This window comes from Balaenoptera acutorostrata, chromosome 11, assembly GCF_949987535.1.
Source record: "Balaenoptera acutorostrata chromosome 11, mBalAcu1.1, whole genome shotgun sequence".
In the NCBI taxonomy this organism is placed as follows: domain Eukaryota; kingdom Metazoa; phylum Chordata; class Mammalia; order Artiodactyla; family Balaenopteridae; genus Balaenoptera; species Balaenoptera acutorostrata.
Window position 1 is genome coordinate 41,600,900 of NC_080074.1, and position 27,543 is coordinate 41,628,442.

The 27,543-nt window shown below is 37.6% G+C and overlaps 1 protein-coding gene across 16 annotated transcripts in view; it reads right to left on the bottom strand.

Annotated features, from left to right (window-relative positions):
- Nucleotides 1-27,543, bottom strand: part of NAV3 (neuron navigator 3) — a 1,137,481-nt gene that overhangs the window by 167,383 nt on the left and 942,555 nt on the right. For all 16 annotated transcript variants that reach the window (XM_057557682.1, XM_057557697.1, XM_057557687.1 and 13 more), the window contains 2 exons: nt 20,160-21,186; nt 5,372-5,487 (listed from right to left, as the gene is read on the bottom strand). In XM_057557682.1, coding sequence (XP_057413665.1) covers nt 5,372-5,487; nt 20,160-21,186 — 1,143 coding nt within the window. The remainder of the gene's footprint in view (nt 1-5,371; nt 5,488-20,159; nt 21,187-27,543) is intronic.

Below are 27,543 nucleotides of genomic sequence, written 5' to 3' on the forward strand. Positions count from 1 at the left end.
TTACTTCTAAAATGATTTCCTGAATTCATCCAATTATTTAATTACTTTATTACAAATGACATATTGGCTTCACTGATTCTGATTCAGTCTGGTATCTACCACCATTTTTCAGTGTTGAAAAGGTTAAAGGTTAAAAAGTGGATTAAATAAATGTTATACATGTTGGTAGACAGTCTTATGCAAAACAAGGGGCATGTGTGAACCTCTGTATTAAAAAAACATCTAAAAACTTTCTGAATGATTCCAATGGAATGATAAACAAAGCTCACTTTGCATTTGGCAGGATCTCTTGGCACTTGATGAAAGGGATGGTCTCTGAAGCCAAATTCTTTTTGTCAATGAATGAGAGAATAAAACCCAAGCCAAAGCAGTAAAATCTAAACCATCAATTCAGCTGGACTTGTAATATTGAGGTCATGGCATGAGTCTTAAGGATAGGCTGGAAGCAAGAAGCTCACTTGATCTTTGTCACAAATTATATAATGCATATCACCTGACTGTAATAATTAATAGAACCACCATCATCAGATTGGGTAAATATCACAGTTTCCTCCCTAAGAACATGACAAATAACGGGAAACTTGAGAGAGATACATAAAGACTTTGGAGGGATAAAAGGTCTCCAAATTGTAAAAGTCTTGAGTTTTCTCCAGCATATGCCATTTTATTGTGTAACTCATTTCTGATACTTATCTTCACACCACAATTTAACTACATTTTTAACTTCTGCTACCATTTAGTCATGAAGACACTGTTCTTATAAATTCAAATGAGTTACTGCAGAGAGGAAATGTAAAGAGCTAAGCCTCCCAACAAATCTGCTTTTCAATGTGAACTATTCAAGTTTGCTCCTTAACAGTATCATAGAACTTTACATGTCATGCATCTCACAGGTCATGCGATAGGGATGCTTTTCACATTTGTTTAAGTACAAAAAGGGATTTCCCTGGGTAACATAACAGAAAGGTGCAGGGAAGGAGGGAGACAGAGTCTCTGATGTGGCTTGTTCAGGGGCTCAGACATTTTCTGCAAAGACCTTGAGCTAATATTCTTCTGCTTTAGGTTCTGTTTTCCCTATGTTTGTTTCACTCGAGGGTGAAGGTAACTGCCAGCAGCTCCAAGCTTTCTTCTGATTAGCTTCAGGTCTAGTGGAAAAACGGAGTGCCTCTTTCCTAACAGCCAGGAAAAGTTCTGAGACTGATTCTCATTGGTTCTGATTGAACTGAATTGGGTCAGTTGTCCACTCCTGAAAGAGTCACTGTGGTCAATGGATTGGGTTGTTCTGATTGGATCTGCTTGGGTCAATTTCATTTGAACTACCTGAACAGAGACTGATGGGGCTATGGTTCCCCAAAAGAAAATCAAGGGGCTGTTACTAGCAGATGCAGCAATGGATGCTGGTCAGGCAAAACTATACCAGGACATCAAGGTACGTCAACTGTGAAGCCAGTGGTGTTTAATACACAGCGCTTCTAACTTGGTTGAGCCAATGTAACTTTGTATTTTTAAAATTATTTCCAGGCTCCTCCAAATTGTATAGGCTTCAAACATTCACAAAACCTGGATCTTATCCAGCCAAGACTAACTCCATCAGAGTTCTCTATTATTTAGGCTACTTCACTTGGGGAACAGGACAGATTTACTCCCCACTGAGGTCCCCACAGCAACCTTTAACAATAAGGCTTCAACAGTAGCACTGGCATTGAAAATCATTGAGCTACCAAAATCCCAAATGTACCCGGTTTTACAATAAGAAACAGACAAAAATAACAAGTAAAACTTCTTTTCAAATTACTTCCATTGAAGTTGTTTCTTCCTGAAATATTATATCCTGATTTCTTTACCCATTAGAATTCTACTATACACATGCGTGATCTTCTTTTAAGCCCTGTATAAATCTTTACAGTTAAGTTAGTTGTTCCCATAAATCTAGTAATTCAATTATTTGTGGTGTTAAAGTTTATTTGTCTCTTATTCCCCCATAGGAGAACTCATGTCTTAGTCATGTTTGTTTTCCCAATCCTTGGCATGCTTGGCATTTATAACGTACCTGGCGATGATTACTGAAAAGGTGGATGGAAGAATAAAACCGTATCTCACAATAATCCGGAGTTTACTAAGCATCACTATAGTCACCTCACAAAAAAGGGAACTAAGGGACAATGCAAACAACAACATAATGGCAGTGCAGAGGCCAGGATTAATTTTTTCTACTTCCTAGAACACTTACCTGCTCATATCTCATGCTGTCTTTGAAGAAATATTCTAAGGGCTAGTCTAAGGCGTGGCATTAAATTCAAGTGTGTATGTGGTTTGTGGTTTCCCTAGCAGCCAGAATATAGTAGCAACAAGAGAAATTAGAAAGAGAAAGAAAGCTGTGGAAGGGGTCAAGGAAAGTTGTTTTGTTTTGTTTTAAATTAAGATTGCAGAGATGGCAGCATCCTGTGGGCTAAAGAGAGTGGTTTGGTATAGAGGGAGATAAGGTAGAAAAGAAAGTAATCCAAGGAAAAGTAAAGTAAATAGGTATAAAATGCTGTACATGGGTAGATATAGTGGCAGGGATTTGTGAAATTCTTTTCGTTCTGCTTAAATTTTTTTTAGTGACATCAACATCAAGGTCATCCTTTAAGAGAAAGGCTGGGAGAAGTGGCACTGTAGCTTTGAAAAGAAGAGATAAGGTATAAAATTGTCATCTAAGAACAATCTCAAGGGCTTAGATGACAAAAAAAGAGTAAATGCACCAGAGAAATACAGAATGATTGCCGGGCAGCATTAACTACTCACTTGAAGTTGGTGGTCATGAATGTAAAGCGAATCACATCAACACGTGATGTGTTTTTCTCCAGGTTCATTCATTGCTGGTATGGACTAGGCGGAGACCTGAATGTTACCAGGTCTGTGGTTTCATCCAATGAGAACAATGAAGTGAAAGAGGTGTAAGGGAGTAAAGGGTATATGTAAAAGTAAAATCACATTCAGTCACTACAGGAATTCATCTGATTAAGGAAGGAAGAAAGGATATGTAGAGTTTGGTGAGGGTAAGTAAATGGTGGTAGGAATCAATAAATTGGAAATCTTAGTAGAACCAGTGTCAGAGTCAGAGAATGAAAGGAAGGGCATTGAAAGGATAGGAGGATGTCATCAGCAAGAGTGGGGTGCATGGAAGTGAGATTATAGAGAAGCTGCAGATTCCGACGGTGCCCAGATGTAGGGTACGAACAGGAGAATAAGTAGCTCAAGGACGGATTAGAAGGCAAGATCCTTAGAAGAAAGGCCAGGGTATGCCAGTTCTGCTCTTGTTACTGGCCTACTTCCCTATGACTGCCATCCTCTCATCACTGGTCTACCAGTATACTCTCATCTACATTTCTCCAATTATGGTACTCAATTTATAGCTTTCTAATCATAAATGTCTTTCTTTCATGAAATCTCAAGTTTGCATTGAGAGAAATTTTCAGTACTCCACTATAGACTCATTTTAAGCAAATGATCGTAGGAATGACATAATCAGATAAGCCTGATTTCAGCACTTATGTGCTGTTTTCTTTCTTTTATTCCTATCTAAATCATAGATTCAAATCTATGATTCTATATCAATACTTATTGACATAAATTAATATTATACCTTCTAATAAATCCATCAGACTATTATATTATGTTAAAGTCTAGTTTATTTTTCACTTTCAAATATTCTATTAAAAATCAGAACAAAAAAAAATCAGAACATTAAATGGGAATTAAAAATGTTTTTTTCCAGTTTTATTGAGATATAATTGGCATGTAGCAGTGTATTAGTTTAAGGTGTATAACATAATGATGTGACTTACATAAATGGAAATATTAACTGGAAGTATAAAAAATGATTAAATGGTCAAAAGAATAAGAAACTGGAGGAAAAAAGATCAAACATGGGTTACCGATTCAATCAGAGATACTAAGCGATATACTAATTTCAGAAAAATAAGGTTTCTTTGTGAAAATCACATAAAAATTAGAATTCAAAGTGTACTTAAACGCATTTTCTCCTACAGATTTGAGCTCTAGTATTTTGTAGGCATATTGATACTAATTGAAGACATGCATGAGTAAAGAAATGTGTGAAACGTTCCACACTATGTTTAAATAATATCTAGTCACAATACAGATACATATCATCATTCACCAAGGGGCTATCTGGAGCTATGGAAAACCAACACCTTCTCCAAGTGCTTGAAAGATCTACAAGTATCCCTATAGCTATGCCTTGGCATTACCATTTCTGCCCTTACCCTGAACTGGCCCACTGTAATCTCCACATGAAAACTCTGAAGCCTATGATACCACTGATGTTAATTCCAAAAGGAACCCTTGGGATGTTGTGCTGTCATTGTTGTCAATATCCATTGATGGATACTGCAGTGACTGCTAATGCTCGCCAAAGTGTTTCAAGTCTGCTGAAGTGAGGAAGTTTCTTAACCTCCAAATTTGTGATATGGCTACACACATGAGCTTCAGAGCAATACTTTGAGTTCTAGGAGTACTACAGTAACTTTTAAAATTGAAATAGTCCTTTTAGTTTTTTCCTTAGGAATATACAAGGGCTGAGCCAGAGATTTATTGGACCAAAAGACATACCTCTACTGCCATGCATTCTTATACTTGGAAACACATAAAATGTTCTTAAACTGTCTTTCCCTTTAGAAGCAGTATATCACGTTAAGAGCCTACTTAGTTCCTATATTACATATTATATAGGTCCATATGGACCTATATATAATAAAATTATACCAAAGGCCTTCCATATGTGCCTAGGCTTATCCAAATCCTAGGAAAAATAGTGGACTAAAGCTGAGAATCTGACAAATTGGGTCTGGAGCATGTATATGTCATTTTTCTTACATTATTATATATATAATGAAATATTTCCATAACTACATTTTTCCCAGAACACACATTTGGAGCCACTGTGTAGAAATGTTCAAAATAACACAGAATTGTAGACAGAGCAGGGTTGGAGGCCTTGGAAATTTTACCTTGCCATCTGATCATTAATATTTTTTTAAATCTCTAGATATATTCAAGAACTGCCTTATTAACAATAGAAGATTCTCCAGGTCTTCTCTGATAGTATTCAACTAGACTGAGGGCAACCATGACTTAAAATCTCAGCCTCCGAGAGCACTACCATTCTTTACAGAATTCATTACAGAGCAACAAAGAGACCATTCTAAGCAGAATAGTCAAATACCTAAGCATCTCTGAAGCATGAAATGTACACAGTCCATTTATGCCTAAGGGAAAACAGTATAGCATAAATATGATTCAATAAAAAGACTTATGGAGAGATTATAAAAATTCTGAGTTTGACCTACCCACCAATCAGGTCACTTACCGGATATCTCCTCTAGGCACTGCTTAGCTGTCTTACTGTATGATAAATCCATCTTAGTAGGACTGGTACAGGAATCGGCAGATGGTAAAGAGGTACCTTCATTTTCTGAATGTGCTCTGAAATTAACCAAGAAGACAGAAATACCAATTGCTGTCACCAGCGACTCATCAAAGTTCTCTAGTACAAGAAGAAATCAATGTATTAAAAGTTTTCTATGAAGGTAAGTGAGCATTTCTTTATGTCTGGGACATTCCAAAGCTGTCTATCTACAGGAGAATTTCCTTACTTTTCATATACAACCCAAGTTGTAGTGAGGTATTAAATCAAATTTCTTAGACTTTTGTAAGTTTGAAAGCTTGTAATTACCAATAATTGACTGCACTTTTTTGGGCAAAAGACTTGAAAAGATTCTTTTTTTTTTGCTGTCTTAGAGGAAGTCTGGCTAAACTGTGTTCTTCTGAGAATAATAAAAGCACTGAAAACACCCCTAAAATTATTTTTTCCACGCACATTCTATAAAATATATCCTAAAACACAAAGTATAAGTAAAATAAATATTGATTTTGCTATGGGCAATAAATGTCACTATGATGTCTTGATTTCAGAAAAATTAAAGTCAATCAAAAACAAATTCTCATTCTGACAACCCCCTTTTATAATATGTTTTATAGTTGTGTATATATGTTCATGGGTATGTATTTGTGATTAACATGTAAAGAGTAGGTCTAATCAAATAAAAAGCACTCCACAGAGGGACTGCATACGTTTTGATATTCCAATCTTCATGCATTGCTTCTTCCTTTTATGCACAGGCAAACGTTTTAAGAGGCACTATCTTTCCTTATGCAGCTTCAAAATCTACATATATTTGGTCAAAAACACCACATCTTTAGAAAGTCCACAGTGTGAACGACAAGAGAAAGAAGGAGACAAGACAATACAGCATTGTACACTGGACTTTGTTCTTTATAGTTATCTCATTTGCTCGGAGTCCCATTCCTAGTACTGAGTCTGGACCATGGCAAGTGATCACTAAACATTTCTTACTTTAAAAAAATCTAAAGAGAATATTTATATGTGAAAGAAAAGTTCAGTATATCTTTAAATCAATTTTCGCTTAATATGTTACTTTTATTCTAAATCCTGGTTTTGTTTGAGAGAAAATAAAGTGCAATCATTGATGCCAGAAATATTTTCTATTTATCTGATGGGTCTAAAAACTCTGAAATGCTCATTAGGATTTTAATAAATCATGGAAAATTATATGCTGTATGTATGTATGTATATAGGAATTGACATATTAAAAGAAAGATAGAGCCATGCAAGAATTCATACAAAGCTGTTCCTTGACCTCCAGTGATTTCTGGCAGACATTCCTAGCTTATTGTAACTTAAAACTAAATATAAGGAGCACAGCAAAATTCAGAAGAGGACATGCTGTTCAAATGACAGGATATACCATTAAGGCCAGTAAAAATTTCAATGTTGTGAAAATCAACAGACATTTTTAGTCTTCACCTTCCTTGATATCTTGATAGCATTTAGAATAGCAGACCATTCCTCCCTTCATGAAACTCTCCTTCCTTGGCTTCTATAATAAAAAATTTCCAGTTTGTTCCCCATTCTCTCTGGATGCTACTTTTTTTCTCTTTGTTCTCTTTTACCCAATCATTAAATGTCATGGTTGTCGGTAGTAAAAAAGAAGGGCAAAAGTTGGGGGTTCCTCAAAGCAATATCCTAAGCTTCTTCCAGTTTACATCGTACAGTCTCTCCAGACGATCTCAAACATACCCATTGTATTAGTGATGGCCTATCCACACATGAAGTCCAAATTCAAACTCTAACCCAGAACTTTTCTCTGAATTCCAGATGTGAATCATAACTGTCTAATTGACATTGCCTCTTGATTATCACAGAGATAACTCAAACCCATCTTGTACAGAACTGAACTTGTGATATTTTCTCAACAAACCTGGTCCTTGTTCATAGCGCCCCTGGGTGAAACCTTCAGGGAGCCTGAGAGGCTTTGCATGGTCTGATCTCTGTCTGCCTCTCCAGTATCATCTTGCACTGGACTCCCCTTATCTCTCTCCCCTGTGGTCACAAGAATCTTCTACCCACATCCTATAGCTCCTGGCCTCAACAGGTCCTTTCTACTTGAATATTTTCCTTCCCATGACATCCAATTAAATTTCTCCCTTCAAGTCTCAGCTCAAGTGACTCTTTCTTAAAGAACCATCCCAAATTTTCAGGTGAAGTCCCAAGTTACAAATACTTATTTCTCCCTGTACCTATCTTGAGCACTTCATACTCTCGTAACATGACATTTGTGTAATTATTTGATAAATGTCATCTTCCAAACTAGAGTCCATTCTCCATGTTTAAGCTCATCATTGCACCCCAATGCCTAGCCACATGTCTAGCAGATATGCTGCACTCTGCAAATATTTGATAACTGAATGAATAAATCTTATCAGTAGTGATCATAAAATAGTGTCATTGGTGGGTAAAGCATACAGAAGGAAGCATGGTATAATGGTGCATGCTTTGCATTTGGTTGTAAAACTTAGCTCTCTCACTAAACAGTTATTAACTCATGTGACCTTGCTAAGTGACTTAGCCTCTCTGAACCTCAATTTGCTTATGTGTAAAAGGCAAAGAAAAATATGTTCCTCGCAAAATAATTGTGAGCTCAAGTGTTATTAGTACTAAAGGCCCGGAAAGGCATTCTCCTGAGGCATGTGGGATTCCGGTCAACGTTAAAATGTGGGGAATATATCCGGCTCTCTGGGCTATTTCTTTTCTTCTCTGGCCCCCAGGGTCTCTTATGTCCCCTGTCTATTGCCCCTCCCCACTCACTTCTAAAGTTCATTATCATCTATTCTTCCACTTGGGCTCTTTTCTCGTGAGCCACTGTACCTCCCTGGCTTATTCCTTAGCCTAATGTCCATGAACGAGGGGAAAGAATTCCTCTGAAGTTTTCTAAGGATTGTTATTACTTGCTGAAGCCGTTTAAATGGAGAGTATGTAGTGAGATAGGACACCCCAGGGGAAGCTTACTGGCTGCTTGCCAAGAAGCCTCAGAGAGGCATGGTGCCTGGGTGACCTGGCTGGGAGCCAGGGTTGGCCAACAGTCATACAGGCTCAATTCACAGACCAGTTTCTCAGATGCAGAGTCACATAAAGTAGTTCACTGGGATGGCTGTCTAAAGCCCAATGCCAACTGATTTTTACTAGAACAAGACCAGAGCAATTACAGCAACCAGAATACTTGTAGCCATGTTAGTTATAAAGATGCAGAGCATCTCCCTCTAGGAAAATCTCTATGGAGCAAAAGAATATTCAGAATGTGTTTTGGGAGTAGAGTTTTTTCTTTGCTGCAAATATACAGATCTTAAAAAATATTTCTCAGTGTATGGCTATCTTTCTCAATGTATGAAACCTAGTACTCAATTCCATTGGCTAAGTCCCCACCCTCTGATAAAAAAGTATTCAAACTTTGGTCTTAGAAACCTTTGTTTTACTTTATTTTTTAATGTGGCAGTGAACGTTTCTGGCTGATTTATTCTTTATTTATTTATTTTTTTTTTTAGCTTAGGTCACAAGAGAAAATCTTATTTATACCATATTTTCAAGTTCTTTGGTATATGTTTCACAGTGTTCCCTATCTGAGTTACCTACATTAGAAATGATAGGGCAACAGATTGATCAAGGGAAGGAACATGGTGAAGTTAAACTTCAAATAATTATAAAAAGATCTCAGAAATTATCTTTGGTTTGTATTCACATGTAAATGGATCCAGATCCCCTGCTCTATATATGTTACAAGACATTGATTTCTCCAGGATTTCTACCTCATTATTTGTTAAAGTGGAATCAGAGTTTAACTCCAGTCTCCAGAGGGACAATCAAAGGCAACTGGTAAAGATTTAACTTTTATACAAATGATCAAAGAAGTTCACTTTAATCTCTGAAGTCTCTAAGCATGTCCTCTATTTTTGTGCATGCTTCATTCCAGTAAAATAACAGGTTTTGGTGTTGATTCATAAAACAATTTACGAAGACTTCAGAATCAACAGTGTTCCCTAACCAAAAGGTAGATATTGCAGTGGCATCATTCACTGTTCTCATGTAAACCGATATTGCATTCCTCTCATATTGACTGGGAAAAGGAAAAAATGATTCAAAATATTTAGAAGACATCATCCTGTGCAGACTATCTTACTGTGCATTTACAACATGGTCAACATGTTATAAGCACTTACTGAAACTGTAAGATAGGGCATTGAAAAAACGCCATTTAATTTATTTAGAGTTCTAATAAGCTAGTGCTAGTGTCTGTTACTAAGAGTCCTAGTAGTTAAAGGTCTAGGTTTCACCAATAATTAACATAAAAGCTAGTTCCTGTTTATGTGCACTTACTATATGCCAAGTACTATGCCTAGTGTTTTATCTAGGGCATATCACTCAAACTTCGCAACAATTGTGTTGCTATGGACTGAATATCTGTTTCCTCCCAAAATTCATGTGTTGAAACCTAACCCCCACTGTAATGATACTAGGAGGTGGAGCCTTTGGGAGGTGATTAGGTCATGAGGATAGAGCCCTCATGCATGGGATTAGTGCCATTACAAAACAGACCTTGGAGAGTTCCCTTGCCCCTTCTGCCATGTGAGGACAGAGTGAAAAGATGGTCATCTGTGAACCGGGAAGCAGGAGCTCACCAGATACCAAATCTACTGGCACTTCGATCTTGGACTTCCCAGCCTCCAGCACTATGAGAAATAAATGTTTGTTGCTTCAGCCACCTAGTCTACGGTGTTCCTGTTAGAGCAGCTGGAACAGACTAAGACACCTGTAATTTAGGTGCTGTGGATAAACTGAGGCTTCTAGAGCTGTAATAATTTGCCCTGTGTAACAAACTGGGAGATACTTAACCTGTACTTAAACCTGGACGCTTCTAAATATTGTTTTATTAACCACTACCCTACAATTTAATTCCATCCAAATGTCTCTGGACATTGAGCATGTTAATGTATGTGATCTCTCCTTAGCTGACAGATAGCTTAGTCACTAAGTTATTAACAGACAGTACTTGAATGTGACAATACCCAATGGCCTAACCTTAATTTTACTCTTTACTACCTTAAATTTTTACTCCTAAGAAAAGGAAGCTATTATACATGCCATTTAAAGGAATTCAGCAATACATCTAGATACTATCAATCTTCAGATTTCCAATTTCATAAATAGGGGTGTTGCATATTGGTTTATATTAAAAATACACCCATATGAATTCATCTTGATATGGATATACTAGTCACAAATGTGGACACAGACAAAGCTGGTTTGAGTCAGCAACATTAACTAATGGTCTTATAGTTCCTGCTTTATAAACCGAACCTAAAAGAAAGAAAAACAAATACCTTTCCCAAACCAGCTCTCTCTTTCTTGGTGGGAAGGCAGACAGGTGACAGACAGGGCCAAGGCCAGGAATCTGTCAGAGTGAAGAGTAGCCCAGTGTGGATGGGAGATTTGTTAGATTTGTATGCTGGGAGTCGGGGGGCTGAGCAAATAAGAAAACATATTGAGTATAATGGGAGCCAGGTTTCTCAGCTGACAAAGGAAGGTGCAAGTATGGAAAGGAGAAAGCAAGCATAAACTCTGTGAGTTGATTTGGAATTGGAGGCGCTGTGAATTTACGGTTATATACCCATCTATCTCTCTCTCTAATAGATAGCTCATTGATATTGAGATAAATACGTATGTAGGGACTTCTCTGGTGGCGCAGTGGTTAAGAATCCACCTGCCAATGCAGGGGACACGGGTTCGAGCCCTGGTCCGGGAAGGTCCCACATGCCGCGGAGTAACTAAGCCCGTGAGCCACAGCTACTGAGCCTGTGCTCTAGAGTCCGTGAGCCACAACTACTGAGCCTGCGTGCTGCAACTACTGAAGCCTGCGCGCCTAGAGCCCATGCTCCGCAACAAGAGAAGCCACCGCAATGAGAAGCCCGCGCACCGCAATGAAGAGTAGTCCCCACTCTACGCAACTAGAGAAGGCCTGCGCACAGCAATGATGACCCAATGCAGCTGGAAATAAATAAATAAATAAATTTTTAAAAAAGGAAATAGGTTTAAAAAAATATGTGTGTGTCTGTATGAGTGTGTGTGTACCTACATATATTTTACTATTTAGGAAAGCTAGGAGCGGTGAGATCTGGTTCCTAAATATTACTCTTCACAAAAGAAATCAGGGCACCTTAGATAAAAGCTAAAGCCAAGGCAGTGAGAGAACAAGATGAACCTAGATTACCTTGAGCCAAAAAGAAACAAAGTTCTCAAAGAATAATGGGGCAGAAGCCAGCTTGAAGGGGATCCCAGTAGCCAAAACTGGGGAATTCTAAACATCAAAATAAATAGTCATATTGATGGATTATAATCCACTGAAGACAATAGGAATCCATTAGTCCACAAAATTCAAAGAGAGGGAGAGGGAAAGAGTACAGGAGAAGGAAAAGGAGGAGGGGGGAGGGGGGAAGGAGAGGGAGGAAGAGGGGGAGGAGGAGAAAAATAAGAAAGGGACATCATTTTCTTAAAGTTGAATGGCAAGGCATAAATGCAGAAGGAATAATGGAATTAGAAATCACATGACATTCATTGGAGTAAACTATTAATTTAGGCAAGAAACCTCAATGGATGCTAAAACCTATGGGTGAAAGCAGATCAACTGTGGCAAACATCATCCCAATCAAGCAATCAAATTCAACACCACCAAAATGCGGAATATCAATAATGTTGATACCTGATAGGAAGGCAATGGAAAAAACACAGTATCATTTCTGTGACATTATATATCTATAAATATATATACATTTATATATATTTATATATTTATATATATATATATATATATATATATATATATATATATATATATATATATCTGCAATCACGAGAAAATATCAGACAAACCCACATTAAGAATCATTCTATAAAATGCTTGCCTTCAACATATCAATGTCACGGAAGTCAAGGAAAGATTAAAGCACTGTTCCAGATCGAGGGATGTTAGGAAGACATGACGACTGGGTACAAAGTTCATCCTGAATCGCTACAAGTGCTATCTCTGGGACAATTTGTGAAACTTGAAAAAGGTCTCTGGGTGCTCTGAGTTAAATGTATATGGGAGTTCTTTGTACGATTCTTGCAAATTTTCTGTAACGTTAACAGCTTTTCCAAGAGAAGATAAAATACAGAAAAAAGAAACAGTTGTGGTTTGGTTGGGCAATCTGGCGCTGAACCTCGTAAGCTAAATACAGAAAGGGCAGTTTATCAAGCTTCTCTGTGGGGAGAATGCCAGCTCATAGCAGTCTTCTACACAACAGACCCTCTTCCAGCATTGGCTCTGCATTCCAGCTTAAAAATACTGCTGTGTGAGGGAGGTTAAACTGCTACCCAATGCACAGATATATATCAAACCCAGCAAAAGACAAGTTTGCAAGACAAGCATTCAGTAAGCTTTAGTTTGTGCTGATAACCAAGTATGCCCAGTTCACATAAAACCACAATTGCAGTATAATCTGTAATAATAGCTGCAGGGCTTACAAAAGCTTTATCTGCAAGATGGTTATATGCTCCATGTTTCAAACTTCATAGACTCGCAGCTCCTCCTACTCAATCTACTGGTTCAACAAATAAGCCAAACTTAAAACCATGTGAGTAAGCATTTTCAAAACTAATGTTTTGTATTCTTTGCCTTTCAGAATATAATATATTCAAGGGCCAATTTTCCATGTCACTTTCTAGGTAAATCTGAAATCTCACAAAAACTGTTACAACAAAAATCTTTCCTGAGAACCCTTGATGCTGTTATATAAGACAAATCATATTATACCAATTATATATATACATATACATATACATATACATATAGAGTAACAAAAGGAAACCTCTAAATTCAGACTTTCTTGACCTAGTTTTACAAATCAAGTGTGTACAGAGGGTTTCTGCTTATGTTCAATTAATGGGTTTAAGAAGCACAATGATTTTCTTCTCTGCTTAACAATGTTTTGCCTTATCTAAAGGTTGGGTTCCTTCTTTTTTCTTCTGTGAACTGTCCTCACCCTGATTCTCTCCCTTTGCCTTTTAGATGTTTGCGTTATGTCCAATGCACTGATTTCTTGACATTTACTACATACAAATGGTCAGAAAATAACAAAGAGCATGTAGACCTCAAACTAGCAAGTTATGAATCTGGTTAATAGCTATTTTGAAATTTATTGGGGTCTGTTAAAAATACTGAGGTTTAGAGAAAATGTGCACGTCTTTCTTTCCTCCTTGACTAAGGAATCACGTCACAACTTTACTTCACATACCTCTGCAAGCACAAGAAATATAGCTGTGAAGTAATGAAAGTAAAAACAATGGAAGAAAAAAACTGGCACATTCAAAGAGGGGAGGCAATCTTGAAGGTCCAGAGGAGCTGAGGTAACAATTTTTGAACTCCAGGCAAGGAAAGCAAGTTTGAAGAATATAGCATAAAGGGCAGACACCAAGAAGGAAGAGGAACAAGGAAAAGTAGGCTTTTCCTTCTTAACTATGCTCTCCTCTCCTTGCTATAATTGGTACCTCTAATTCAAGTCTTAACAAATCTAACTCTGAAAGTCTGTAAATTTCTCCTTCATCCAGCCATTGAACTCGGTGTATCCTACCCTGACCTCTCCCACTAACAATTCATTTACACAATAAAGACATAGTAATTTTCCAGCTTGTGCTGCACACACACACGAAGTCCAAGTTCTTGACATTCAAGAATTTCTACTAACACACCACTGTAAAGCAATTATACTCCAATAAAGATGTTAAAAAAAAAAAAAAAAGAATTTCTACTACAATCAGGCTCCAGTCAATCTTCATTTTCCAGGAAAGCTGATCTCCTTGCCAACCACCTCATACATCTTGTGTTTACCCTATTTATTTGGTTCCTTTAGTCTTACATTTCCTTTCCTGTCCCCCTCATCTCCGAATGCCCAAATCCCACTTCTCTTTCAGAATTCAGCTTAAGTGCCACTTTCTCTGATTCCAACAACTAGCGGTAATTTTCCATTTTTTGAAGTCTCGGTGTACCAAATCTGGTTCACTGCTGGGGGGGCGGTTTACATTTCCTGCTTCATTCTGTACTTATGTTTCAGTCAGTCTCTTGCCTACTACATTGTGGACCACGGAAGGGAAATAACATATGGGATGTGTGATGTTTCACTCTAACCGTGATACCTGACACAGTAAATGTATTTAGTAGGTAGTCGAAAGAGGAAAAGAGTAAGTGAATGAAGGTCCTGAAGAGAAGACATGGTTTCATTCTATAAACATTTTAAAGCTGTTTATATTTCAACTAAACCCTACCATTTATAGGAATAAAAGACTTCTGAATTTTTCTTATTCCATTGTACACTTTTGGTAGTGTTTCTATTCTTCTATAGCAGATGAGTCTAACCCATGATGATGGTGTTTCATTCAACAATTTTTATTTGGTTCCTATTGTAGGTAGGCTCTGTCCCGGGCAATTATGCTACTAAATAAAAAAAGACAAGATGCTTGTTTTTCAATGAGTTTATGTTATAGTCAGAGGTGGCTGAAATCACACTTGTTAATAAGTAAACAAAAAGCCAGTGGATGGTGATAAACTCTACGAATAAAATACAAGAGGACAATGGCGTATAATTCTGGCAAGAGGCATTGTGAGTGTTCCTTCAGACTAGATGTTTGGAAACAGCTTGTGTGAAGAAGTAGCATGTAAGCAGAGTTCTGATGAGAAGGAAGCTGCTTTGATCCAGAAGAGAGTCCTTATACGCAGAGAGAACATCTATGACAAAGTCCCCAAAGCAGGACAGGTTAGTTTGTTAAGAAACAGAATGAAGGCAGGGAGGCAGTGAGCGTAGTTTAAGGGCTAGATAGAGGGCCGGATTATGTAGGAACTTGTAGGACTTGGTAAGATGCTTAGGTTTTACTTTTCAAGTGTAATGTAAATCCAGTAGATGGTCTCATGAATTTAAATGACACGCAGTTTATACTTTTAGAAGATTAGAGCCCCTGCTGTGTGAAGGATGCTACTGGAAAGGACCACAAGTGAATGCTGGAAGACTCGTTGGAAACGAGGTGAAAATTGGCGGTGCCATGATCAGGGGAAGGCAGGGTGGAAATGGAAAGAAATGCCCAACTGAGGGTATGTTTTGGAGCAGGAGCCAATAGGACTAGCTGAAAACAAGATGTGTTGGGAGGGAGTGAGCGAGAGAGAAGAGCAAAGTATGGATTCATTCCAAATTTTCTTCCTAGTCTCCCATTCAAGTAATCATGAATTCTAACCTCTAGTCTTTAGCAGTTTTGGTTACTAGCATTTTGCATAGCACTTCGTAATTTGCCTGTTATTTTTTCCAACATGCTTGGATTGTAAAATTGTAGAATGTCAAATTTGGATGATGCCATAACATTCCTCCTTCCACCTGACAAATTCTAACTCATCCTTTAAGTCTCATCTCCTCTCTTACCTCTTCTGTAATGCATACACTGACTCCACCCTCATGTAAGATTCAGGACAACTCTTCTACCTTATTTGTTGCATAACTTCCATGACAGCAATGATGTTTTAAGTTCTTGATTAAATTCTTTTCATTATCACCAATAAAACTGAGCTCCCAGAGAGCAGAGAATTTTTTTTTTAATCTTTGTAACTCTTATTACATAGTATTTGCAGAATGAGTGACGAGTACATAAAAGAAAAAAAAATATTTGGTGAATTCCCTTAACTTAAACTATGGCAACTGGTCACTGTATCGCTTCTTAAAAATCTCCGGTAGCCACCTGCAGCACTTGAAAAAGGCAGGCTATTCCATTCACACGGTCTACTTATTGGGAACTTCTTTGACTGAGTTAAAATCTTCTTAAAGTTTTCACATTTGATTTTAGTTATATCCACTCATTAAATGGATAAAGATATGCCCAACTCAAAACTACTTTTATCACATAGTAGTGATAAATGAGTTACAAAAACTTAATATAGAATATCCTTGCACTGTGCAGGAAGTAGGACTAAAATGAAATTCATTAACTTCCAGAACTCAACATTATATTTATAGGCCTCTGAACATTCAATTTGCAAGAAAGAGTATTATGAAGCATATATTAAGGCCCCAGAAGGAATAATTAATAACCAGCATGACCTAGAAGTGGGCTGAGAACCGGGGAAAAATATCACCATCACCCATGGATCTTCCCATTATATAGAGGTTATTTAATTTTCTTTAAATATCAAACATATGTATGTTTATACATATACATACATATATATGTATTTTAAAGTTATTCTACTTAAAAGCAATTAAGTATTTCCCAATATAAATGAATTCTGATTGCGATATCTGCAAATCTGCTATTGACATTTTCCCAGCCAGAATTTTCCTAGTAACAATACCTCTTATTTCTACACATACAGCAAGAACTGCTAAGCAAAGGAAGGCACACTACAGACTCAGGCATATATGGATTCAAAGGCAAACCCCTGCCAGGCCTGTGACTTTAAGAGATTATCGTTATTCTGCCTTGAAATCGCTGCTTCTTCATCTCTGTAAAATGGGGTAACATTCCCTTGTCATGGGTTTATGACACAGTTTAAATTAAAAAAATGAACATAAATTTTGTAATACAGACTTGTACTAAGTAAGCATTCAACAAATACCATTATAAAATAGCAAATAATTACTATGATTGTATCAAATGATTAGCAACTCCAGAAAAGTCTGTCAGGGATTTTGCAAGAGAAATTCTTAAATGGTGTTGGAGTAGTCAGAGTTGAAAGGACATCAGGGGTCACATAAGCCAGATGACATGACTCTATGATATCTCTTTCACTGACAGTTAAGAAACTTGAATATTGACTACTCAACCTTAAGAGGATTTATATTATCATTTACAGAATTATTCTGTATTCATAAAAGACTTCAAGCACCCTTTTCCTCATATGTAGACTATGATGTGACATTTCTTATTAGATGGTTTTATTTATTTTCAACTACTTTATATTATTGATAATAAAACAAATAAATACTGACATTTATAAGCAATTTATTCTGAATCTGGCTCTGTGCTGAAGACTTTACACAAGATTGCCTTATTTAATCTTTAAAACAACCAAATGAGGTAGATATTCTTTTACCACACTTTACAGAAATAGAAACTGAAGTCTGGGAAGGTCATTTACTGTGTGGCAGGTACTGTTCTGAACCCTGTATAAGTATCAACTCATTTAATCTTCAAAACAGCCTTATGAGGAAGCTTCTATTATTATCATGTCCATTTTACAGATTATAAAAATTGAGTCTCAAGAGTCTTTAAATGCATTACACAAAGTCACATGACTAATAAATGGTGTCATCAAGATTCCAACCCAGGCAACCTGGCTCTTGGGGCCATTGTCTCAATAATACAAGGTGCAGTTTCTGAACCATGGTAGAGCAAACGGACTCTACAGCCTGTAATCCTAGCTACTTGGCTGTATTACCTCACTTTTACAATCTCCGTTTTAAAGAGGGCAAAAAGAAACTCAAAGAGGCTGGAGAATCTGGCAGTCACACGGTAGAGTCACACTTTAACCTCTAAACTGTGCTGCTTCCTCTTTCGTACAGCAAAGGTTACACTGTCAAATGAAAATCACTAAATCTGTACCCACTGGATATGTTACTGCAAACAACCAAAGAAGTTTGCTGCTACTTATAGAAAGAAGCTTGCTAAACTGGTAGATATGTTCTTTTTGCTTAGATTTAGACTTTCCTGTGAAATTCACCCGTGGTGATTTGAAATGACTGATGTTCTTACAGAATACATTTGAGAGTGACAAGTGTGCTGGGTATGACATATTTTAAACTTTATAATTTTTTCTTATATTTTTGAAACGTGAATTATGATTTTGACATCTGAAATTCTCCTTTGTCAGATAGGGTCTCTGGAGCTAGAAGGATCTGCAGACTTCCACTGTAATACAGGTGGGACAGGCGCGACCTATAGCAGTCCCCCTCAGCCATTGGTCGGCGTCGCACTGGGCCTCTCCCCCAAGCGAGCGACCGTTAGTGAGCAACTGTCAATGAGCAACTGACTGTTAGTGGTCCCACTCAGCCATTGGCTGGCACCGCAGTGGGCCCCTCCCCCAAGTGAGCGACCGTTAGTGAGCAACTGTCAATGAGCAACTGACTGTTAGTGGTCCCACTCAGCCATTGGCTGGCACTACAGCAGGCTCCCTCCCCCTCCCCCTTCTCCGTAGAAAAAGAGCCCAGAGAATGCGGACTGAGGGAAAATGTTTTTTTGCGACTAGGGTGCCATCTTCTCCGTCTGCTGGCTTTCTGATTAAAGTCGTCATTCCTGGCCCCAACAACTCATCTCCCGATTTATTGGCCTGTCACGTGGCAAGCAGAGCAAGCTTGGGCTCGGTAACACCATGTGATGCAGATACAAAGGTTTTAAATGAATTTTTGCTATTAAAGTCAGAATAGCAGCCTTAAATGAGGTAGCCTAAGACCTGAAATTCAATAATTATGCATTTGTTTGGATGAGTACATAAAGCCCCAGAAAAAAAATCACTTAAAGCACTTAGGTTTTTCACCGAGGGGAAACAAATCATTATAATTATCTTTACTTAAAAACTCACATATTTAATAAATTTAATAAAATTTGAAACTATATAATCTTGACCTTTTCCTATTTGCGCAGATCCTACATCCTGTTTTTCCTGTTGATGAACTGTACACCTACCAAAGTCGCAGGCATTATTCCTCCCTAGCCACCTCTTCACTGAAAGGACAGTGGATAAAAACGGAGACAGAGCAGCACTGACATAGTCCTAATCGAGTAAAACTTACCACAAGACAATAGGCAAAATGTGTTCTTTTTACAACTGTCTAGTAGGATATATATTTTAAAATATAGCATGTGCTATGTATTTTAATAAATGAAAAATAATATAAATATATAACAAAAATTTAATAAAGTTAAATGTAATAATTATATAGATTATTATTTTTGCCTGGAAACAACAGGCCTAGCTGTGGAAATTAATATAAATTTTATGTTGGGAAAGCAACGCCGTATAAACAACATTTAACAAACATGTACAATGTGCCAGAATATATAATAAGCATCTTATATGCATTATGCCTGTTATTCTTCCCAACTCTACAAGGTAGATACTATTATTTCTATTTGACAGCTGCAAATGAGACTAAGAGATGTTAAATTCTTTGTCCAAAGGCACATAGCTGGTAAGTGGCAGAGCAGGGCATTAAGTCTTTATCTGCCCGATCCCAGAGCGTGCCCCCTTAACCATTATGGTTTACTTTTTCTCATGGGTGAAAACAAAAATATCTCTCCACTCTATAAAAATGAGAATTATTTTAAAAGACTAATAATAGAAATAATAGTAGTAAAAGTAATAGACACAGGGAAAAGTCATGACATCTGGGTTCTATTTTGCCTTTGACGACAAGTAGGTTAACTTTCAAAGGCCTCGGTTCTTGAGTGGGGGGGGGAGGGGAGGGGGGAGGGGAAGGAGATGAGGACTAACAGATTGGAGGATATGGGAGGCTTTCTTTTAAAAATTTGAATTCTAGGCCTCTCTCTCCAGCATGAAACACTGTTCCCACAATGACTATGTGAAATAGGACTCCGCAACCTTCCTTAGTATGTATACTCTGAGAATGCAGACCTGTCAGTGTTTACGGCTGCGGACCCACGGAGCCCGCCTTACCTATAAATGAACGGAGCCACGGTGGCAGTATTTGGGTGGCTGTGTTGCTGCTGCTGCGGGAGCTGGACGGCACCATTTCCCACGCTCTGCGCACTGCCTTGCGCCGCTGACCCAGCACAGGAACCCGCCGCAGAAGCGTGGCTAGCTTCCCTTCCTTCCAAAGGAGCAGGGCAGTTGGATGTGCTTGCTTTCTCAGTCGTTACGGGCTTAGGGAAGGACTGGGAAGGGCTTCCCTTGGTAGTCCTGAATTTTTCAGACTCTTTGTTTGTTGAGCCTCCCGGTGAAACAGTCTGCTTTGCTGTTGGCACCTTTGAGCCCGGTTTTGGAATCCCACTGGAAGAGGGGATTAAGCTTTCCTTCTTGGCTGCTGTCGTCTTGCTGCCCTTTGGGATTAAGCTTGCAATTTTAGAAGTCTTTTTTGGAGCCGTCTCCGCCACCTGATCTTTCTCGTCCTTGACTGGTTTTTCAGTGCAAACTTTATTCTTGTCCCTGTTCTTTTCCTCTTTTTCCTTTGGCTGTAGCAAAGACTTTTTATTGCTGAGATTTTTGCTTCCAGCTTTTGGAGGGGCTAATTTCGGTGACACTTTGGGGCTGCTATTGGTTGAGCCGCCACTATTCAGACCACTGTTAAAGCCTTCCATTTCACCAGATTCAGATAAGGCATCGTCCTCTTTCCCACCTTCACTGGGTCCTGAACTGGGAGGCTGCAGGGGGCGTAAAGCAGTCCGGGTATTGACCAGCTTGAATTTCTCAAGCATGGATTTCTGTCCCGAGGGAGCTGCTTTGCCCCCGTCTGAGGCAGGGGGCTTCAGTCTGTCTGCAGATGGTGTGGGAGAGGTGGCTGGGCTCGACTGCTTCACGGTCAGCATGGTGGAGGTGGCGCTGTGCTTGGCATTCATGGACTTGCTGCGCCACGGCTTGCTGGTGCTCGGAGAAGGGATGGCAGAGGCCGGGGGCTGCCCAGCGGTGCCGGGGGGCTGCGTGCTACCACTCACACCTGAAGATGTTTGAGGTCCTTTGGAGGAATCTGGACGTGGTTAAGAAGAAACATTGTTAAAAAGGCTGATTAGTTTTTGATCACTTATGTCACACCACTGAGTATTTCTAACTATAGGCACAAGGAAGTTTCTTTCCTCTGAACTGGAAACGGACATGCTATGTGGCATCAATCACTTCTGTAATGTGGTGGTTTTTGTACCATATATCAAACATTCAGTGTCTGAGGGACAGTGATTTTGGGGGAAAAAAAACCACAACACTTTTTTTCCCTTCTAAAATTATTCTTAGCCAAATGAATTTTGCTGGTCACAGAGGTCTAAAGATGAATAAAACACTCTCCCTCCCCTAAGCAATTCTCTGTATTCTTCCAGCTACTACTGTAGCCCCTAGCAGTGAATGGATACTCCACCTTGCCCTATAAAAATAATGAATACTGAGAAATTGCTTTAACCTACAGGGAGCCTAGCTTATTCTTATCTGATTAAATATGCTTTTGAATCATAATTTAGCTTTTTGTTAATATTGTTTTTATTTGTACAAAATAAATATTGAAAGGGATGTTTATATGGGTCAGATAATCTACTAAGAAATATATAAAATATGTAATACAAATATGTAATACTACAAAATGTGTAATATATAATATGTAATACATAATATGTATAATCCTTATAACAACCCTACAAGGTATGTATTGATATTTTACAAATAATTCTTACAAATAATAATTTTATAAATAATTTTTAAAAATTCTACATAACTTGTCTGAAGTCACCCAGCCTGGACCTGAACTGATTTCAAAGCCTGTGCTCTTAACTAGCACACCTGCAGGTTCCTGTAGTGATTTGAACAAACTTTAAATTCTAATAAAAAAAATCAAGCTACTTTTTGGGGGCTATAAGAAAATAAGGCCAATTGTCATATAAGTACTTATAATGCACTAGTGTTTACTTACTTTCCACTTAGAAATCTCATTATGATATGAATTTCTATACGACTGTTATAGCACTGATTAATGCTTGATTACAAGTCTTATTTTTAAGCATGAAAAACTAAACCAAAAAGAGATTTTACAACAATGTATAGAATAAAAACAAAATTGAGCTTGGAGTTAAGAGATCTCAGTATAAATGTTAACACTGGAGAACTATATAATTCTGGTCATGTCATTTACCTTAAATTTCATCTATCATAAATACCTCCCTCTTCCATCCTCTTTTTCTTTTTTTTCTGAGAAATGGAGTGACAAATGATTAAATTAGATATTTATGTAAAAGAGGCAATGTTGATACTGTTAACATACTAGATATTGTCAAATAAATGCTAAGCTGTTTTTGATGAAATGTCCAAAGGAAATATTTTATTAATAAATCCTTTCATAATATTCAGGAAATGGAGACCATTAAATTCCATTAAATATTCATAGATCTAAAACTACAATGCTTTCACTTTTAAATGTTTCTTCCAACAGTATCAAAATGCAGGATAAACATTAGGTAATTAAGCCAATTGGTATAGAATACTTGTCTTTCCCATTTTTCAGAAGAAGAAATTTACATTAAAAAGTTAATAAAGAAAATTAGAGATAGGAAAAGAGGTTAAATTCTTCATTAAATATTTGTGTGAGTTAGGTTTTTTTTTTTAAAAAAAAGTGTGCCTAAAATAATACAATAATTTGTGAAGTTTATATTAACAATGCCAATAGTATAGACAAACGTAGATAACTTCACTGTGATTGCCTGTTTCCTCTACTGCACTGTTGATACAGTCCAGGAAAGCAAAGACCACACCTGTAATGCATAGTTCTACATTACACACATAACACCTTCTGTGTGACAGGCACTAAACTAAGTTTTTGAAATACATTAACTCACTCCTTCCAACAACTGCATAAAATTTTCATTATTACCCTCATTTTGCACATGAAGAAACTGAAGCACAAAGAGGTAAAAGAACTTGGCCAAAGTTACACAATTTGTAAGTGACAAGTCTGAGAACAGAACTTAGCTTGGGATTCTAAGTTAATTCTGTCAAACACTATGTTATATTATTTTTCAAATGTACAAGAAGTTCAATGGCTTATCAGTTATAACATTATTCCTTGACTCTAGAAATACAAAAAATAGTGAATGTCAAATTCATGCCTTTAATAGAATTGTCAAGTAAACTTTATTTCTCGATTACCTAGATTCAACTGGAAACTAAGAACATCTCCAAACAAGATGCATTTTTCTCAAGTTCAGTGAATTGTGTACACGCCTGTGCATTTCACACAGTGACCTTACTGTTTTGCAGATTTCTGTCCAACATATATGCCTCTATTTTTCTACTATTTCCAGAAATATTAATCAATGCTATTCAGTTCCTACAATCTCTAGGACTTGAATCTAGGCATAACATCTGTTAATATTCACTGAGTGGCTATTCTGTGCAAGACTCCCCAAGACACCTTACAATCAAGTCAGAGGAAAGAAATCAGACTCACAAAAGATGAATGGAATATATTAAACGTTAAACGAGTAGGAGGTGGGAAAGAAAATGCTAGAGATCAGAAGTGCACAAAGGGCTGTACAACATTAAATAAGATCAAGACAAATGAGCTAAGGGAGACATGCAGGCATTCAAGGCAGGAGTAATATAGAATTTTTATATGAAACTATGTGAAAATTTATTCTATTTATTTACATTTTAAAAATATGTACATACGTATATTGGGACACAGAGTTAGAGAGAAATAAAGTACCCCCAAAATGAAATCGTAGTCTGTTGTAATATTGCTAAGAGGAACATAATGGCCTCATATTGAATTTATCTTCACTTTCTTACATTGATCTCAAAAGTTATTTGCGATATTTCTTATTCTATAATGAAAATAATATTAATAATTATTACAAATATAATAATGACGACTGGCATTTTACTGAAGATTCTTTAACTATATTATCTCATATTAGTGTTCACGACAACCTGATGAGATGGGAAGGGCTCCTATTTTTTTTTTTTTTTTTTTTTGACAATTTCATAATCACTTTGCCTATCTATTTTTGGAAGGGCTCCTATTTCTAATTCACACTTGTGTAAACCCAAGCTTTGAGGGTCTAAACAACTCATTCAGTGGTGCACAGCTAGTGAGGAATGTGTGGTGTGGCTAGGATTTGATCCCACATGTGTGATTCTAGAGCCCAAGCTCTATAATTATTGTAGAATGTCTGATATTTTAAGTGTTTAACATAACGGTCTCAGACTTGAATGTGTGCTTAAGTCACTGGGGATCCTACTGAATGTACATCACATTGTGCTTCAGCAGATCTGCAGGAGGCCCCGAGATTCTGCATTTCTAACAACCTTCCACATGATACCAACGCTGCTGGTCACAGACCATGTTCGGCTTTAAAGAGTTATTTCTTATGACAGTGTCCAAATTGGCTAAATTCATTAAATGTTCCATAGCTCTGCAGCATTAATATTCTTCGCTCTGTGGACTTCTGGAACCTTGGTCAGTTCTGCATTCCCCCCAGATGCTTGGCAATCTGTGGTGAGAGACCACTAAAAACAAAAGAGGTTTTCCTAATGTCCTTTATTTCATCATTTTCGCCACATACTTAGCGTATATCTTCTGTGTTTCTGTAACTAGGTTAAGAAGCCAGGGGACTCCTACCCCTGTATGCCTGGGAGCTTTGGTGAGGATGAGAGAAGAGGGCAGAAAAGGACGAGTCAGGATGCTCTGTAAGCGTGCCGACATTAGCTAGATAGACTGCTATCACAGTTCAAGTACAGAGGAAATTCAACATCATCACACCCAAAAATGAGACAGGAGGGACTCCAAATTATGACATCGACATCCAGCCTACCGTAACGGTCACAGCAAAAGCTATAAAATCGTTCTCAGATGAGTACACACATAGAAGACACTTCTCTGAACTCAACTCTCAATCTGTGCCCAGCTCCTCTCTATAATCAGCAATGAGGTGCTTCAGGTTTCATGAAGAGTGAAAATCATAAGTCACTGTGCATCAGGAGAGCATTAGAATAATGAGTGTCTCTCTGGACACCTCACAAGAAAGGGTGCAGAACAACAGCTGCTGAAATGGCAGCCTCTGCAGCTCTGACAGATCGGGGGTGGGCACAAATTCTAGTCTCTGTGTGATTTACATATTCAATAGTAAGTAGCCTGGTCTCACTGACACATTGCTGACTGTTGTTAACTCAGCTTCTGACTATAAATGAACTGTTAGCTGGGTATGGCGGAAAAGCACAGGTATCTAATGCACATATTTAAGGGCATTCCTACAACAGACTTGTATCTTGCGTTTGCAGGGCCTCTCTGCCTATAGCTGTTCCTTGTCTCTGGCGTCCAAAGAGAAAGTTTCTTCCACTCCCTCTCCTTTTCCTCCCCTTCTTCTTCCACCTCGCATCCACCACCACCAATTCCATTACAACCAAATAATATTATTTATCAACTGCTTACTTTTCCCAAGTACTTTGATACATGGTATCACATGTGGAGCTTCTACCCATATGCCTCTTATTTAAACTCATAATAATCTACAATATACTTATTGTTTCTCTTGTTATAAATGAGAAAACTGAAGCTTAGAGAAAGTAACTTGCTCCAAATCATGCATAGAGTAAAATTTAGAAAAGACAAAGCCAAAACTGGAACCCAGGTTTATGTGACTACAGAATTTGGAGGCTTTTGACTCTCCCTTCTTTCCATATGTTTGCTTGCCCACCCAAAAATTCTGCCGGTTCGGTTCTCCAGAAAGTCACATGTTTGTCACAACAGTGAAGGCAACTGGGTAACTCCCCGAAATATGGGTTTCTTCTTCCTCAATGAGCAGAATATAAATGGGGAGAACATGATACAAGATACTCACTATTCAGTTAGCTATATACTATCTCCTGGGGCATCCTACTGGCACTATCCTTTTGAGTTGATGTAAGAATAGATTTTAATTCCTGCTTAGAAAACATCTAAATTCAGAGAGTTAATTTTTAGTTATTTCATATTGCAAAAAAAAAAAAAAAAAAAACAACTTTGATGACCTGGGAAAAATGCCAATCTAGTTCTAAAATTAATACACGGAGGTAAATGTGGCAGTCACAACAGGCATATGGGAAGTTTAGATAAAGACGATTCTCCATGGAAATTTGGCAGGTTAGCTTCAGAGCTTAGTGCTATGTTGCCAATGGGTGCTACTAGCCTGAGAAAGGACCAGGGAACATCCTCAGTTGTTTACTTCTTCCTCCTCACTGACTAGTATGCTGTTTGGATGGAAGCAAACCAGCTTTCAATTCACAAAGTAACAACACAGAAAGTAGCAACAACAATAAAAACGACAACGGCACCACTTTTTACAGTATTCACTGTACAGCAGGCATCGTGCTCAGTGATATGCATGGTCCCTGCTAATTATAGAACAACTTCAGCATCACAGATCATTATGGAAGGAAGGAAGTGACTGATCAACGTGGTGATGGCAATTAGTTTGGTAAATAATTAACTTAGACTCTCATTTTACAATAATACACCAAAATACATTTAACATTTTGAAAGTTAAAAAAAGTAGCATTCAAACTTATATATGTTTTTTTTTTTTGAAGATAACCCACTACTGTTTATTTTTTTTTTTATTTTTTTGGCTGTACCACATGTTCTTTTTTATTTTTTTTTAACATCTTTATTGAAGTTTAATTGCCTTACAATAGTGTGTTAGCTTCTGCTTTATAACAAAGTGAATCAGTTATACATATACAATATGTTCCCATTTCTCTCCCCTCTTGCATCTCCCTCCCTCCCACCCTCCCCATCCCACCCCTCTAGGTGGTCACAAAGCACCGAGCTGTTTTGTTACCAACTGGCCCCTTGTTTACCTCACCACACTGTCTCCCATAAATGACGGCTTGCGAAATGCCTCAATCATCAATTTTATGATGAACAGAAACATGGAATGCTATTACGGGGATTGTAGGGGCACTGTCCATTCTGCACATGTATATATTGTACCGTTTGTAATGTGAGAGTGCCACTTTGTGGACTATTGAAAAATTTAGGGAAGCTTTAATTCACCAGCCAGATTTTTTAAAAGTATGTAATTTATGCACAGGCATATAAAATACGTGTACACCTCAATATGTAAGCATGTATACATAAGTAAACAACATATATGCCCAAGTCTATTTAGTCATATCACTTGATCTATGTACTTAATTATGTTACCTCATAAAAATCCTCAAGATTAACTTGAAATTATGTCATTATAGGTTTATATAATTATTAAGGAAATAAAGCAAAAAGTCATGGTGGAACACATAATGAAATCACCAGTAAAGAGATATAATGAGTAAAACATATTTGCATTGCATTGAAAAGGAAATAAACAGT